General features: G+C 42.6%; 1 protein-coding gene across 5 annotated transcripts in view; it reads right to left on the bottom strand.

Moving 5' to 3' along the window:
• The window catches only part of BBS9 (Bardet-Biedl syndrome 9), a 3505410-nt gene that overhangs the window by 2853766 nt on the left and 633292 nt on the right, over window positions 1–18352 (bottom strand). For all 5 annotated transcript variants that reach the window (XM_069613236.1, XM_069613237.1, XM_069613239.1 and 2 more), the window contains exon 6: window positions 9849–10023. In XM_069613236.1, the coding sequence (XP_069469337.1) occupies window positions 9849–10023 (175 nt within the window). The remainder of the gene's footprint in view (window positions 1–9848; window positions 10024–18352) is intronic.

The following is an 18352-nucleotide window of genomic DNA, read 5'->3' as shown; positions in this document are numbered from 1 at the left end:
GCTTGTATATGCAACTGTTTCATTTAAATGTTGCATGCAACTGTCCCAGGCTTGTTTATATGTATTACTACTCACCCCTGTAATCGGCTTACTAGCCTACCTGTGCAATCGCTACTAGCCTACCTGTGCCATTGATACTAGCCTACCTGTGCAACTGATACTAGCCTACCTGTGCAACTGATACTAGCCTACCTGTGCAACTGATACTAGCCTACCTGTGCAACTGATACTAGCCTACCTGTGCAACTGATACTAGCCTACCTGAGCAATTGATATTAGCCTACCTGTGCAACTGATATTAGCCTACCTGTGCAAATGATACTAGCCCACCTGTGCAATTGATACTAGCCTACCTGTGCAATTGGCACAATTGATATTAGCCTATCTGAGCAATTGATACTAGCCTACCTGCGCCATTGCCACCACCTAAGTAATTGATATTTGCCTACCTGTGCAATTGATACTAGCCCACCTGTCCAATTTACTTCTGCCTACTCCAGCCCACTAGTGCAATTGATGTACTATCAACACTAGCCTGCTACTAGCCTATAAAGTGATTTTCACCTGACTCAAACACCAACAGAAATTCCACGGCATAGCCCTGAACATGCTCGCTAACTTGAGAACCCAACCATTAGCATTTGCACTTAGCCTCCTAGTCACTATGTTTATAGCCACCCTCCCAACGTGCTGTCCTCTGGATACAATTATGAGACTTAGATCCAGACTATCCCGGCTGTATGATCCTAAAAATACCAATAACCGCACAGTGTTACCCACTCCTTATAACCGGATTCCGACCAATATAGTAAAAAAAAAACCTTGCTAGTCCTAATAAATCATAAACCAAACTTCCCCCTTACCACACAAATAAAGGCACACTAACTCTATCGGAATCACTCATCAACGCCAGATCCCTGCTAGCCCATGCTTCTGAAATTGCAGACACACTATACAATGAGAATCTAGACCTACTAGCCGTAACAAACTTGGCCCCATGATGCTGCAGGTCCTGCCCTTATGATAGTAATACCCGAGAGTTACCAGATTCTCAGAGTGGATAGACCTAACTCTCGTGGTGGCGGCCTAGCCATTATCTCCAAAACCAGTCTCTCCATTAGACTTGCCACTCCACCTACATGTCCCTCATGTGAAGTGCTCACAGCTAAACTTCCTCTATCTAACAACCGTACCTTAACGATCCACCTGATATACAGACCTCCTGGTCACTAGGAACCTTTGAGGAGGACCTTACAGATATAGCCAGCAACACTAAAAACCACTCACAAACCCTGCTACTGGGGGATTTCAACCTCGACTTTAATGAGGCTGGAAACAAACACACCCAAGCCATAACTGCACTTCTCAAAGATCACAGACTCTCACAAAAAGTCCTATCCCCTACCCACATTAAAGGCAGAACACTGGATTGGGTGGCTGACTTAAACTGTAACATTATTATTACAGATAATGCACCACAATTATGGACCGACCATCACCTCATTACTTTCTCAGCCACACTCTACCTCCTTAGTCCTAAAACCATTGAGATGCCAACCCCACTCCTCACAAGAAGTAAAAAGGACATCACAGCAGAAAAACTACTCCCTCACCTCCTCCCAGCTCTGAACGACGTCAATAATAATACTGACCCTAAATCATTAGTAGACATTTTCAATAAAGCCATGACCCAAGCCTGGGACACCACCGCCCCACTTAAAATGCGTAAAGCCAGACAAAAATCCCACCTCAACGCATGGTTCACACCTCAACTTAAAGAGTTAAGATTACAGAAAAGAAAACTGCAAACTATCTGGCGCCACTCCCCGACTATGGTCAATAAGGCTAAATTAACAGAACTCTCCAAACACTACAAAAAAGAAATAACCAACACAAAAAAAACATATTCAATGATAGAATTACCAAAGCTAACTCTAATACCAAGGAATTGTTTTCCATCCTCCGAGAAATGGAAGCCCCAACTCCACCGGCAGACACTGTCCCTAAGGATAAGCCATGGTGCACTGCAATTCAAAAAAGCCCTCCTAAATAAAATCACCACGCTCCAACAGAAAATAGCAATTAAAAAGGCCTCTCTGCCCCCCTCTGAGCAACAACCATCCCCTGACACAGGGCGTAACACAACTACACCATTTACCTTCAAAGAAATCTCCATCCTTGACACAGAAAAAATCATTCTCTCTTTAAAGCCTTCAAACTGCAAGGGCAACAGCTGCCCGGCACAAATTATAAAGGATGCTGCTAGGGACCTTGCCCCTTTCATCTCCAAGATCATCAACGCTTCCTTTAAAACCAACTCAGTACCTAATAACCTCAAAGAATCTTGGGTCCTCCCCCTGCTTAAAAAGCAAACACTAGACCCTACCATCCCCACCAACTACAGACCCATTACCACTGTCCCCTTTCTACTCAAAATTATTGATAGCCTTTATTCAAATTCAGGAATACCTAGAAGCTAATCATCTACTAGGATCACGACAGTCCGGCTTCCGCCCACTCCAAGGAACGGAAACTGCCCTGCTAGACCTGAAGACTCAAATTGACGAGTTGAAGGACAAGGGACAAACAGCTATGCTACTTCTCCTGGACCTCTCTGCAGCATTTGACCTAGTGGATCATGCAGTCTTATGCAACCACCTTAGGTCGGCGGCGCACTTTTCAGGGGAAGCCATAGCCTGGGTCCAATCCTTCCTGGCTAACAGGACAATGCAAGTCTTTTCCCCATTAACGGCTGCGGACCCAACTCAAATCTCCTGCGGAGTACCCCAAGGATCCTGTGTCTCACCTACTATGTATAACAACTTTACTAAGCCTCTGTTTGACAAATTGGACCAACTGGGTATCACCTACACAAATTATGCAGATGATACCCAGATCCTCATCGCCCTTTCGGGCAACTTTTTGGAGGACACAGCCTTAGTAAACAGAGTATACCTCCTCATTAAGGCATGGATGGCATCTCATGGCCTCTGCCTGAATGGCGATAAAACTGAGATAGTAATCCTAGGCTCTGAAACTAACATAAAAAAACGTAGCCCTAGCTATACCGCCTTCAATATCGACAACAATTTCATCAAGGTGATGCCAGTGGTCAAGACACTGGGCTTCTATCTTGATGCCACTCTTTCGCTGAAAAAACAAGTCAATTCACTCGCATCCTCCACAGTTTATACCTGTAAGCTTATCCGAGCATTTAGACCATTCCTCTCTACCTCGAGGTGCATCACCCTGGCCAATCCCCTCGTAATGTTGAGAATAGACTACTGTAATGCTCTCTACTCAGGTGCCAACAAAAATATCATCGACAAAATACAAAGAATGCAAAATAATGCCCTAAGAGCAGCGCTGAATATCCCTATGAGAGAACACATCTCAGATGCTAGAAGAGAGGTTCATTGGCTAAAAATATCCAACAGGATACTCCTAAAAACAGCCTCCCTCACCTCCAAATGCTTAAACAATTTAGCTCCACCCTACCTTGCTGAAAGGAAAAACAGAAGATCGTCCACACGTTCAACGAGAGCAGCCAATGCCCATACCTTGGAAACGCCTATATTTAAACGTGTTACTGTTGGAGGATCTAGCTTCCCTGTTATTGCAGCACAAACTTGGAATGCATTACCGTATGACCTCAGAAAGGAACAACCGTATCCCAAATTTAGACTCAATGTAATTAAATGGCTACGAACGAATGACTGTTAGCTTACCTCTCGGTACCTTGTACTGCTGTCTCTGTTGCATGTCTCTTACCGTGCTTCCTTCCGTATGCCATTGTAACTATCCTGGCAGCACCTATTTTCCAACTGTTTTGTATATTATTTGATTATTTGTACACATTATATAACTAAGCTTAAGTTGTCTTGACCTCTGCTGCGCCGGCTACCCAAGGGTTTGGTACGCAATACCAAATAAATAAACAAACAAACAGTGCCCTACATAAAGGATTCCATTATTGTACCACCCATGGAACAAAGAATAAGGTTGCTCCAAGTAAAAGAAATCTGGCAAAACACGTACAACAAATTGAAACTGGAAAGCACAAACGGTGGTTCTATCCCGACAAATCGTGAAAAACACTGTGTGGCCAGAATCTCTCTGGACATTACCGAGATTGAGCAGATCAAGAGCGACCAAGAAAAGAGAAATGAAGTCTTTGGAATCCTCCCTTTCACCAATTTCAACCTAAGAGAACTAGAATAGACTTCCGCCCGAGATACGACAAAACATCAGCAGGTCCCAATCCACAAATGAATACTGCGTTAGTTATGCAAAATGGAAAAAACAACACACTATAAACAACCTCAAATTGCACAAGAACCCCAAATCTCACTGGAAATGAGTTGCAAAAAAGAGAAACTCAAAATGCCACTGCGACACCTCAAAGGAAGAACGCATCAATCCACTACCAACAATGATGGCCGAACTACAAAGTACCATGATAACTGCCTCCAATTTGGCCCTTATTCCATTCATCAAACTATATGAATCTATCAACGAGGCCTTGCGTGATCAAGCAACTTTAATTGCAATGATCAAACAAAACAAATATACACTGGCCAATAAAATTCAAAGCCGACTAGACAATGAGGCTGAAACCAGCAATATTTGGCAGAACCGCCTCTTTGACATTGCCAGACATGACAATATGGAAAAGGAACAAATCATCACCACGTTGATTAAACTACTTGCAACCAAACAACAGGAAAAATCCAATAACCAAGAACGTATTATACGAAATCCACTTCCAGCGCCCCAATTGTACAGGATAAGCTGGATGATAACACCAGTGCCAAACTCACGCTTTCAACAACAGAACAAATTTTGCCCTCACTAAAACTGTCTGTTCCACTGAAGGCCTCCACTGTACACTCGGACAATAACGCCAAAAAAAGTGCACCCTCCTGTCAGAGAAATCCAGAACACGAAAAACCACAGACAACTGGTTTTGACCAGGCAATAAAACCTATGAACACTACTGAAAATAAAAGCAACATTGTGCATGGGAAAACCAAAACTATTGCCAAACATCTAGCAAAGGCTCATATGCCTTTCTAAGAAATTTGACACTACCCCAAACCACGAATAAAGTTGTGGCATCAAAGAACTTCTGATTCAACAAAAGTATACATAGATATCCAACAATTTAAAAGAGCAGGAAATAGAAAATAAGAAAATCCTTCAACTGCTGATGAATCTATCGACACACAAAGCCCTAACATACAAACATCGAGCTGTAAACAATGCAAGCCCTACTGCAGTAAGAACAGTCAATCAGCTGCCAGATGTTTCCAGTGACACCTCTTCACTTTATATCATTGACGAATACATGGAAAGTAATACAGAAAACAGCAAAAACGGAATACTCCTTACCTAAACCTCAGAAGGATTATGGTCAAGACGTGCATTTGAACACGACTGGTAACTGCCCAATGGACTACGAATCTATACGAATATACTCGGAAAGCCACTACCGGGAACTAAATAAAGAATCACAAACGCCAATAAGGAAACAAAACCACTCTGCTCTATCTCATAAATCGGACGACTTGCACACCTCAATGAAACCTCCAATCTGTTGACCCACAAGCACAAAAAGCCAAGAACACGATCGAGATGCACCGATCAAAATCATTGCAAGACGGTGTAATCCTGAACAGGACTAATCTGCTGAGATGGCTCCATGCAATACCTACTCTTCAAAAAATGTGATCGGAAGATATAAAAGTGGTAGAATTTCCATACGACGATCAAACAGACACCATAATAATCTAACTCAACTCATACAATATCCTCAAGACAATCATGGAGCAAGCAAAACCCACGTAACAACTCGGCTTCAATTGCTCAACCACCTCAGACATCTCGAACCCCTCTCCCAGCCGAAACAGCGAAGAGGAATTTACTCCCAAACCAGTGAACAAAACCAGAAGAGGGGAATACCATCCAAAATCTGACCACTGCGCAGTCTCACAGAGGACTGCTAGAAAACAAAGACGACCGCGGCGCTCTCTCCATAATAAAAGTAAAACACAGAGACCATTCTCCGGCTACATATAAGAACACAACTGTAGATGGGCCCAGAAGAAAAGAAACAACCACCTACTTATAATGCCAGCAGACACAGCTTACTCAGTTATTCCGCCAAAGTTCTTGGAATACCAGACCTACAAACCTGTTTGAACAAGGAAACAATGACTTGGCCAACTATGAAATAATCTGTCTCCAGGAGACCTTGCTCTCTAAACCACCACTTTGCGAGGGCTACTTGATGCACATGACGCCAGTCAAAACTGGACCTAAGGGCCGCCCGAGTTCCGGTCTCCTCACGTTCTGGAAAGTCGAAGCCAACCTTGAACTCCATGAAGGACTGTCTCTGAATAATTGGTCTCAAATAACCATCCTCCAACAGCATCATTCAGAGAAGCTTGAAAACTCTAAAATGAAAGAACCACGCCTGATCGCCATACTTAACATCTATTGGAGCCCGTCTTTACCATCTAACGAAGCATTTCTAGATGAGATATTGACCAACATCGACAATCTTTAAATGAAATATAAACACACGCAACTAACCATCTGCAGCGACCTAAATCTCCACCTGTTCCAAGACGGTGGCATCAACATTTATGACTCTAACTTGAGCCTCAAAGCAAAACTGTGGACAGCTGTGACTCAGCGACACAATCTCTTACTTCTCTACGGGAGTACCAAAGGCGACAAACCAGCCAGGCCGACCTGGCACAGAGGCAACTCCAGCGGTCACCTCAACTATATTTATACTTAATCCAACCTGTATGCCAATATCCTAAAACCTGAAATCAGGATTGACACACACAGTGACCATGCCAAACTTCTAATGACTTGGAAGGCCCCACATCAATGCAAGGACAAAATGAAAAACCTACATATAGAAAAGAACTCCGGGCTAAATAGACTGCATACCAGACGACAAGATGGAAGGGTTGGAAGATATATTCAAAACATCTAAAAAAGATGACAAAGAGAAGATCAACTAAGAATGGCTACTGATGCCTTATCTTCATAGAAAATAAGCAGGGCACTTCCAACAAAATGGACCACACGCCTACTATGAGGTAATCGCCCATGCGAAGAAAGAGCTAAGGAAGTCTCTAAGAACAACCAAGAAAACAGATCCCACAGACTGCACAAAAAAATGGAAAAACATCAAACAAAAATATAGAAACTGGCTCAAAAACATCAGAGCAACGATCGCACAAAACGATGCAGAATCTATGATAAAAGCATTGAACAAGAGAAACACCAGGGATTTATGGGTCATGCTCAATCAAAACCATGTCCTTCAACATCGACTGATCATGGACGTGCCCGAAAGCGACGGGGTAGATCATTTTCAATCGCTATACAACACCACTCAAGATCACGAAAGTGACAACAAAGTCTGGTATAATCAATGGGACCATGAAAAGATCCTCTTACATATCAGACGATTAAATGCATCAATAGCACCAGGGCCTGATGGCTTAAGCAACAACATCATCAAAAGACAGCCAGAAGCCTAGGCCAAACTTTGCACTCAAATCTTCGCTTTAATATCCAAAGGTAAACACATACCCAACACCTGGAAAATGGTGATCATAGTTCCTGTCTTCAAGAAAGGCGAAAGAAACCAGCCTACAATTTACCGCCCGCTGGCGATGCTTGATCCAATAGGAAAGATATTTGCTTCCATCCTGGTCAAAAGATTCAATGAATGGGCCAAGAGAAACAACAAGCAAGACCTGCGATAGGCTGGATTCACCAGCAATGTTGGCACCGACATCAATCTATTGATACTTAATATACTGAAACAAGAATCGATCAGAACCCGGACCAACGTCTACAACATTTTTGTCGATCTCCAAATGGCCTTTGATAGCATCAATAGAAGTAAGCTCTGGAAAAAACTCCAACAATAGAACTGCCCCAGTGAGCTACTGGAACCCATTAAAGCTCTATACAGCTACACCACCATACAAATCTGATTGACCAACAATGAAGTTCTCTCCTCCATGATCAATACGACCAATGGACTTAAACAAGGGTACCCCTAGGCTGCCACCCTTTTTAATTTCCATCTTCTTGACATTGGTGAAAATCAACTTATCTCCGCCACTAACCACCCCCACGCCCCTGAGACTGAATCCAACACCTGTCCCTACATACTATATGCAGACGATATCGTGATCATGGACAAGACCCAAGTCGGCCTTCAGAAAAGACTGAACTGCCTCGACAACTTCATAAAGGGAAACGACATGAAGATAAACTCAAGTAATGTCTTTGGCCAATTGTACCATCAAGCAAACTGCCTCTCTAAGGATATACTTTGACAGGAAAAAACTTGAAGTAGTCAAGGAGATCAAATATCTTGGCATCCGGCTCAATCTGTCCCACGTTGAACAGAAATGGACCATCCACCTAAAAAAATAGAGCGCTTACCCTAGCTAGGCAAGGTCTGATCATCCACAGAAAATACAATGCCTACACCATGAAACCAGTCATAGCCTTTTATAGGCAGAAAGTCATTGCAATACTGTTCTACACAAGCAAAACTCTACTCAACATCTCCCGCAACATCTGAACTTTGGTGGAAGGCCTATTCTGGCACAAGGTACTCTCACCAGCTCCATCTTTCCTGCTGCCCAGAATACGATACGAACTGGCACTCCAATCACTTGATTCAATCAGAAACTTCAAACAACTAGATGTTTAGCGAAAGACCATCAACAACAACGCTACACCAGCAATCAAGATCTTGATACAAGCGAAGGAAAATTCAAAGTCTCCCACCATGAACACATGGAAAGAAGCCTGCCAATTGCTTCTCAACCAAAATTATATCTCAGCTGAGACACTGATCAACAGACCTTTGGAAGTAAAGAAGAGAATCAAAGAGAACGATTGGATAACAATTCAACATAAAGCCACATACAAAATGAACATAATTCCTGAGCTAGAAACTAGAGCCCTCAACAAACTACCTCCATACGTGGAAAGATTTCCATCAGAATAATTTGAGATCTCTACCTAAGACTTCGCCTCAATATATTACCCACCAGAGAATACTTAGCAGCTACCAAACAAATAATAGACGAGGAAAATGTTTGCCGATTCTGCAAACAAAACAATCACGAAGAAACGATTCACCACATTTTACTGAAATGTCCCGTTCTATCTGAGCGCAGGATCCAGTTTACCAACATGATGAGCCACCAAAGAACAAGCTACAGAGAAGATGAAATGTAGCTTCAGATAATCTCCAGCAAAAATAAAAGGACGATCAACATGGTAATCCAATTCTGGACTTTTATTACGACCAAAGAAAATTGTTACGCCGGACAACATATTTTAAAACTCTCAAAGACACTTAAATCCTTAAGAAAATCAAATCTATGTCACATTTGATGATATAAAACACAATGTAAAGGTTTGCATGCAAACTAGAATGTTAATAAAAAATAAACATTTTAAAAAAGTTACGATCTTACTTTTCATTTTACTGTAAATCGAATCACTTTTGTTTTAATGGAATTAATAGCCAAGCTTAAGCATATACACCAAAGTCGTCAATCAATTTCTGTAGGCCAAGAGGAGTCCTGTCAAACAACAGAAAGTCATCAGCCTAGGCGAGCCAGGCCTTTCATGAATTTTGTTTTTACGTGAAGAAGCAGTGGTATGAAATGTGTTTCCACTTGGAGTCCTACTCCTCAAACAGGGGTACAAGTGCGTGTTTACTTTTTGCTGCTATTCACAGTGATGGGCCACTGTGAAATGCGTTTCCACATGGTTTCAAGGTGTCTACTCACTTGTAGCTCTCAACCTGTCTGCAAGAGGAGACTGTGAGGAAGGAATCCGTCCGGGCACTGTATCTCAGAGGACCAGGCAGAAGAAAGCCAGGCAGAAAGCGTCCAAAGGCATAGCCTTCCTGTTCGAAGAACATCAGCATGCCGTCCATGGATTGGATGCAGATGAAATCTCGACCTGTGGAAAGACCACCACATTAGGAAAGCTTGTCATTTGCAACTAAGAATCAACATAGGAGGTTTAACGTCATTGAAAAAACAAAGTTACAGAAAAGTATAAAAGTTGATGATCTCATCTGCCCGAACGTTGCATCAAGTCATTACAACTACCTCCAGCAAAGCAAAAGCAAATGACACTTAAAAATATGAACATGCTTCCAGAAAATCAAACAATTATTTTTAGTAGCAATTCTATATAGCACGAACATAGTTTTGGGAAATCATGTGTGACTTTACAGAGCAGATAAGCAACACAGGACATCTACGTGGAAAAGTATGCTACTTGAAGTATGAGAAATTGCTATATGCAGGATAATGGTGCCAAGGAAATTGAGACAAGATTACAGAAACCAGGATGCAATGGAGGGGGGTAGTGGGGAGATGTAATTGGGACTTATTTTTGCATTACATTACACATACTAAAAATGTCAAGCACAGAGAGCTAAATCATTAGTCCAAAAACACAAAATGTTTGGTTCTAGTGCAAAGGCTGGTATTGGAACTGAGGTCTCCCTGCCCAAAAGAGACCACAACTACTCTCACACATTTCATTCATCATCATCAACCTGGTTGCACAATTTCTTTCTACTTCATGCTCCGCATCACTAAAACAGGACACATATTCACCAATACTAGGAGGCGAGACAGCACTTCCAGGGCAGCCCCAGAGATGTCAAAACACTACCCACTGGATCTTAGGCGCACACCAACACTTGACCAGGAAATCTGGTGGAGCAGACCATTGGATGTTGATCATTTCCTAGACGAGGCAGTAAAAGGCACAGGAAACCAAGTGATTGACGGGGTTCAGTGCCTTTTACCGCTCCGGCCAAGAAATTCTCCAAATCCAGCAGAGCGGACCATAAATAAAGTAATGGCAGCCATCATGTAGTAGCACGGCGGTCATAATTTCATTGATGCCGCCTGCAGTTCTAAGTAGCATGTGGAAATCCATCCCTGAATCAAGTCTCCGTCTACATCACAATCAGATGCAGGGTGAAACACTATCAGTTTCCCCATCATGGAGTGGCGAAACGCCCAGCGCATACTTCTCACTTTTTGCCCCACTCCCACTGGCAAAAAACATAACCAAAACAGAACACGAGAATACAAATGCGGAGCATTTTGCTGCATGTCTTTACCGATCTGTACCATTTTGAACAGCTACCAATATGATGCTGCAAGTATGTCATTTTTCAACTGCTCTGCATGAAGTACTTTTCCCTTTACATTTATGGAATTTTCTGTCTAAAGCTTTCAGAACGTCACCCTGTTTATTGTTCATTGGGATACATAAGTCATATTGATATCCACTTCAGTGTTATTTTCTTCCCTAAAAACTAAAATGACTGTAAAATATACAAATGTATAAACTCCAATTTGTTATTAAAATGGTTCAAAAGCATACAGTTCTAACTTCAGAACTTAACACGCCAATGCACATGAAAATAGGGCATGCAAATACAGTCGCCTAAAATGAAAGAAAACTAGAATATGTTTATGAAAGTGTTTAACATTCTATATGAAAATAAATGTGTGAGTTGGATTTTTGCCACACTTCTTATGAAAGAGCATATCCAATATAATTATAACCAAAGCTGAGGGATAAGAGCAACAAGCACAGTAGCTACAATCAACTATGCAGTGGTATGTATATGTGATGTATCCTACGGACTCCTCACTAAAAACCCTACCTCTCAGTTGACCAGGGAAAGGCAGACGCTGCCCGATGCTGCCCCTGGTGGCAGTGTAAGCCAGGAGGACCTGGGAGAAGGGCCCTGAGGCAGCAGGAGGACTTTGTGGGATGACAAATGGTACTTCCTCAGGGAAAGGAATATCATTAATGCCGGCACATGTAATGGCATGTTGGCAAAGAGAACTAATATTCGCTTTAGTGAATTATCAGCATATATATTATGACAATCATAACCGATCATTAATTAGAAGTGAGAAGTGAGAAAATACACTTGCAAAACTTCCAACACTTTTAGAAACAAGAAACTCTTTAAGTCTCAGTAAAATAATACAGAGAAGTCTTTAAAGGCCACCAATTTACAATTCCTGAAAAAACTCATACTGTAAAGCTAGATGTATTCTTTATTCCTTGTGATACTCCTTTAAAGAATATACATGGAGGAAGAAAAGAACTTTGATGAGAATATCATTGTGCAGTGATTTTAATGCTGGGGACTTCAAGTCCCAGAATACATATATTAGTGTATGAAGAAGAGAGCTGCAGATGCACAGGGTTGCAAAGTGCAGCCCATTAAAGTTAATGACCCACACCTGAGGGTAGTTGTGAGGTATAAAAAGACCCCCTCAGGTGCAGGTCATTAGACCAAGATAGTGGAAGAAGAAGCAGTTGCATTAGCAGCAGCAGGAGGGCAGTAGTAGTAGTGGGTTGAGAAGTTTTGTTTGCACCACAAAGCTGCAGAGGAAGAAATAATGCAAGAGCCGAGACGCCTGGATGACAGCGGCAAGAAAAGTGAATGCCGGTCCTGAGAGGGTCGCTGGGGCTCACAATTTCATCTGCAGAGGTCGTGAAGCAGAAAGTGCACCTTGTTTTCACTCTTCCCCTTGTGAAGCATCTGCAGGTGGCAGGTGAGCACCTGAACTCTGGGAAAGTGAAAGACAGAAGCTGTGGCAAGCCATACCAGAGAGACTGCAGAGTCACGTAGAAGCCACGGAGCAGAGGAGCTTGAAGTCATGAGGCAGCCGGACACGCACACTAAAACCGTGATTTCACAGCACAACTGTAACCACGGAGCGCTCTGAAGGTGCCTGCTGATCATAGCCAGAACTTCTTGTTAATGTTGAATACCAAACTAACATAAAAGAAGTTGACTACAAATGTATGACAATGCCAAGTTGATTGGTGGCAAGATAACTTAAACCTCCAAACCAAAGACTGAAATGTGAACAAATTGAGTTACAGTAGAAGGCAAACACTCAAAGGGGTAACATGTTAAAAGAGAATGCAAACCACAAGTGTTGCCCAAGCCAAAAGAAGATTGAGCCTTTAAATGTGAAGAACGTTGCCATTGTGTAAAGGATGTTATACCAAGAGGTGGTTTTAACAGCCATTGCCAAAGCCAAAGAGATGTGAAGAATTATCAGTGTTTGGTAAATAATACAGAGGTGAACCAAGATTGGCAGGAAGGCTGCCCTTCAGATAAAAAGTTCAGGAGGAGGAAAGGATTGCTTGTCTTGCGTGGGGCAAACGCATAGGTGTAGAGAACAGCATCAGTGTGATTTTTGTTTCCCTTGAAGAAGCCTTTAAATCCAATTGGGAAGCAGAAATCATTCTTAACAGAGGCGACTGAAGTTAGTATGGCCTGGCAAGGGAGTTTGGTAAATGACCAAAAATATTTTAAATAAAAAACCGAATGGTTGAAATGTTCGGATTCCTAAATTACGTACAGCCGAAAATGCAGAACATTTCAACCATTTGGTTTCATTATAGCAAACAAGGGAAGCAGTGGTTGTGGTGGTATCCCCTACATCCTTGTTTGCTAGAATGGAATCGGGGGTGGCGGAGTTGTCGCCCGCATCCTGTCAAGGGTTTTGACCCATGTTGAATTATTAGGCGACAACAAAAACTGAATCAATAGACTGGGTAGATGTGGGGATGAGCTGTCGCCGCCCATCATTCTATCCCAGAACCAGGAGAACCGCGCAGTTTTGCGCACACCAAAATGGTTGTCTAACCTGCCACCCACCAGTGCAAGCGTGATGGACCAGGAGTGCCATGGGTGAAATGTGTGCCAAAGGAAAAACAGCAGTGCCGGTTGGCTCAAAAAGCGTTTTGCAATCACCTTTGTTTCTTTGAAATGCAAGCTAAAAATGCCTATTTTAAACATTGCAAGATATTCAAAAATCTCAATGAACACCAGCAGACATTTGGCAGAAGGTAGACTTGTGAGCATACAAAATCTGGGAAAAGAAAGCCTAAAATAATGTTCATAATGAAACTGGCTGAGCTGTGGATGTCAGCAGCTTAAGTTAAATTGGACTGAAAGCCACTAAAATCTAAATGTTTAAAATAAATGAGTGACCTACTGTTGAGTGTCACATAGTTTTGCAACTGTTAAATGTCATAGTTTTGAACTTAGAATCAGCGTTCTAGCTGCATGTGTAAAAATTGTACGTTTGATTTGGATGAAGAAAAACTGGGAACAAAAGTGACATTTGGCTGAAGCCTGGCTTGAAGAGAGTGAATTCTGCCCGGCAACTACCCCCGACAGGAGTTGAAACTTGATCAGCAGCTGTGTTCCCAGGCCTGGCTGCATTCTGCTGCCCCTGCCAAAAGGAGATGACACCTCTCTGATTGAATTAGGGGAGTGGCACCTGGGGACTGCAGGAAACTAAAAGCACTGTCCTTGGCCCAGGCAAATGTTAAATTAGGGGGGGTCATAAATGGCTTCCTCTTGGAAGGAAACAGGGAGGGGCACTCCATCTGTGAGCAAGCTGAGCTTGGGGGAAGTGGACAAACCAGAAATTCCACCATGTGCTGTGGAAAACCACACCCTTCGGGGCCAGAGCATAATTTTAAAAAGATGGATAATTCATAGTGCGGACTTGTAAAAATTAAATAAATAACATCATCATTCTTGTGATTTATCTGTGCACATTTTAAGAGGTGTTAGAACTCTGTACCATGTTCTGAGGCAAAACCCCATGAATTATGGAGATTGCAGACACGGGGTTCACGCTAGAATAATGAAAAGTTACTGGAATATGGGTAGAAAGGCGGTGTACATGTGTGCCATTTTTGGTAAACGTCCGATATTGGTAAACCAACTAAAAACGAAAATAAGTTGTCATTTTTTAATGCAAGCTCTTAGAAACATCAGAGTTGGAACAGAATGTACCATAAGTAATCTGTAATATGTACATGTAATGTCAACCACTTGTGTATCTGGGAAATATGTATTTGGATCAGAAATAGATTGTGTGCAATTTGACAAGGGGAGGATCCTCTGACCATAAACCTACCTCATCACTCTGACTCACAACTCAGTTCCCCCAATCAAGGGAGAAAGGAGAACTGGGCCAATGATAAGTTGAGAGGGGCAGGTTCAGTTATGCTACGCACACTCCCACTTTCTAAAGACATAAAAAGAGCCACTGGAAGCCAGACAGGGACATTCACTTTCCACTTTCTTGCGGGACGCTTTGCCGGGAGACTCCAGACTTCAAATCCATCAATCTCCAGAGACCAGAGATCCAGAGAGACCAGAGATCCAGAGAGACCAGATCGCTGTGCAGTGCTGAGACCCAGACCAGATCACTGAGAGCTGACCCAGATCGCTGTGCGCAGAACCAGTACCCAGTGGCGAGAGAACCGCAGGCAATCCTGACCCGATCCGTGACGAAGTGGCATTCCTGTCTAAAATATAGTGAGTACTCAGCCAGAACTGTGCAAAACCAATCTCTTAGTGTAAAATAATCTAATTCAAACTATTTTAACCTATTTAGAACTACACCATAGCATTGTGTGTCCTTCTGTGACTTTAAATCTGCAAAACTGTCATCTGTCATTCTGAAACTTTAAAATTTCATTTCTGAAAATTTACCTCCACAAAATTGTCCGTATCTCATTTGTGATGGAAGCGAGATTTAACTTTTATTTTAAAGCTGAGATTCTAAGCTTTCCAACAAGCTCTAAACCGACTTGCTACTCCTTATACTTCCTCCGTAATTGCGCTCGACGCACGCGACTAAATTTCCGCGATTTGATATTTTGCTTCATTTCAGCCACGTGTAAAAAGATTTGTCCTTGCTTTCCTTTGCTGAAATTCGTTTGCAACCTGACAATCATTCATAGAGCATTGCTAAAGTGACCCTGAACTAATTTAAAGTAGCTATCACTCACCCTGAACTTCTAGAGGGAATTAAAATCATTTTTAGCCTATTTTTCCCCTCTTTGCTTACCACATTTAAAGTACTTTGCCTGTGTTTAAAATCATTCTTGTGATCTAAGCTTGCTAGGGGGGGGTACTGAATTCGTATTGTACTGTGATTGTATTCCTGAAGATTGTGTGTGTTAATTCCATCTCCTTACATTGCGTAGGGGGGCGGGGGGGGGGAGTGAATTGTCAAAGAAAAAGTGATCACATTATCTTTTGCTGAAATCATATCAAGTTTATTTCTGTGTTGCTTCTTTTCCGCCCTGCATTTCCTTGTACCATATAAAGCATTCTCAGCTACCTTATCCTCTATACTACTCCTAAGTAATTAAACCAGTGTGCTAGTATAACATCATCCACTGTTGATCACTGTCATATGTCTAAGTGTGATATCAAATATTAATTTATTATAAAGTGTGATATATATCTATTGTTTAATTTTTCCAATAAATCTTTTAATTTGCAAAACAAACCTACTTCTTGGCTCAGTGGGGTCAGGGGGGATTCTAAGAGTGGGGCATTATACAAGGGTTCATCATCCAGATTATAACTTGTCATAAAAATATATAAATAAGGGCTTCCCTTGAGCAATCCAAGACAAGTCACTGACTTAGTGGGAATGCTTGATTGGAGTCATTAACAATCCAAAACAACAAAGTTTAAGGACCTTGCAGCGCTGGTTTCCATCCACAGAAGCGAAGGGAACTGCTGCTGTAGGGACACGGCGGCACACAGCAAGGCGTGCCACCAAAAGGGGGTGGGGGCAGCAGGTTTTAGAATGGCAATTTAGTAGTGGGGTGATTATTTAGAATACGAACATTTAGAATGCAGGATTTTTGTTTTTGAAATGTTCATATTCAAAATAATCACATACATCCAGGGAGTAGACCCGGCCGTAGAACTTTGTACCAATTGGTCCTGTTCGGGCAGGAGAGTATACCGGGCAGCGAGCTGCAGTAGGTTGTCTTGGCTGGCAAAGAAGTATACTAGGTCCAGGAACTTTTGTGGCATTTTTTTCTGTTCTGGCATGCGAGTATACCAGAACTAAGAGTGGTAGAATCTGTAAACCTGGCATGGGAGTAAACCAGGTGAATGTGGTTGCAAGTACTGTGGTGAGATAGAAACTCATGAAGAAAGCCTTTGAAGAATCACTTGAGTGTTTTGAAGTAGTACTGAACCTAAAAGTGGTGCCAAAATATCCTGACAAAGCCAATTATTTTGAAACCAGTGACATTTGAAGTATTCGTTATTGTTGAAGTATTCTTTATGAACAACGAGAAACTATTTGAAGATCTTTTATTTGAAATGATGGACATTGTTGATGACAAGAAGATGTCTCAAGACTATGACTAGAAGTAGTGAAAAGGAAGTTGTGTTAAACCATTGTAAACCAACTGTGGAATCCAAATTGGAATGTTATTTTATCAACTTGGATCAAGAAATTTGAAGTGGAACTTTCTATGAGACTGAATTTCCTTGTCATTTTTGAACAGTTGATCAAAAGTCTGCTTGAATCTGGGGAAGGGGCATTCTCCGAGGTTATCAGAAGATGCAGCTATTGTCACGATGCCTACTCCCGGAGAACCAGTCCAGGACCAGCGTCCCCGGAAGCAGACATGTTCCCGGGGAAAAGGCCAGCAACCCCTAGTAGGGGTTCTTTGGACACTGTCATGGCGCCTTTGGCACCAGGCTCATTTTGGACCTCAGTCCTGGCGCCATAGGCGCCAGGCTCATAAAGGGAGTGTTTATGTGAACTTACCTGATGCAGACCGTGCTGCCAGATCCAGACCTCTTTGAGGCCTGAAGGGACTATTTTACCTGTGGGACTATTTTGCCACTCGGGCGTGGCCGGGGAAGAATACGTACCTGGAACTACTTTGGGGGCTATTTAAGCCACACCCAGACAGCAGCTCACGCTTCGCGTTGTTCTGCACCTAGCAGCTGGACGCTCACCGTGTCTGCTCCTGCATCCTGACTCCAGCCACGCCCGCCTCCATCCTGGAACACCTGAAAGGAAAGAAGAGAAGGGAAAAGGTGAACAGAAGAACATTACCTGCTTCTACCCGGAGTCCGGAGTCATTACGCCGGCGATCCTAAAGGAAGACATTTATTTTAAAAACGCATCGCGTTTCTCGCTGCAGCGCCGCGTTCCACTCACCTGTTCACGAGGCATCTCCGTGCTCCTTAGCGACCATCTGCACGATCCGCTGCATACCTGCGCCTAAGGGGGAAGAGAAGAACAAAAAGGTGAGCAAAAGGAACATATTGAGGAAAGCCAGATTTTCGCCATAAGAGTTACCTGATTATTGTTGGGAGAATCTTTCCTCATCTCGGGTTCGGTGCCGCTTCTTCGGCAGTACCGTACCCCGGACCCTATGG

Source organism: Ambystoma mexicanum, chromosome 5p (genome assembly GCF_040938575.1).
Source record: "Ambystoma mexicanum isolate Mex_15411 chromosome 5p, UKY_AmexF1_1, whole genome shotgun sequence".
In the NCBI taxonomy this organism is placed as follows: domain Eukaryota; kingdom Metazoa; phylum Chordata; class Amphibia; order Caudata; family Ambystomatidae; genus Ambystoma; species Ambystoma mexicanum.
The sequence above is the reverse complement of the archived record's forward strand: the minus strand, read 5'-3'. Positions and strand labels throughout refer to the sequence as shown.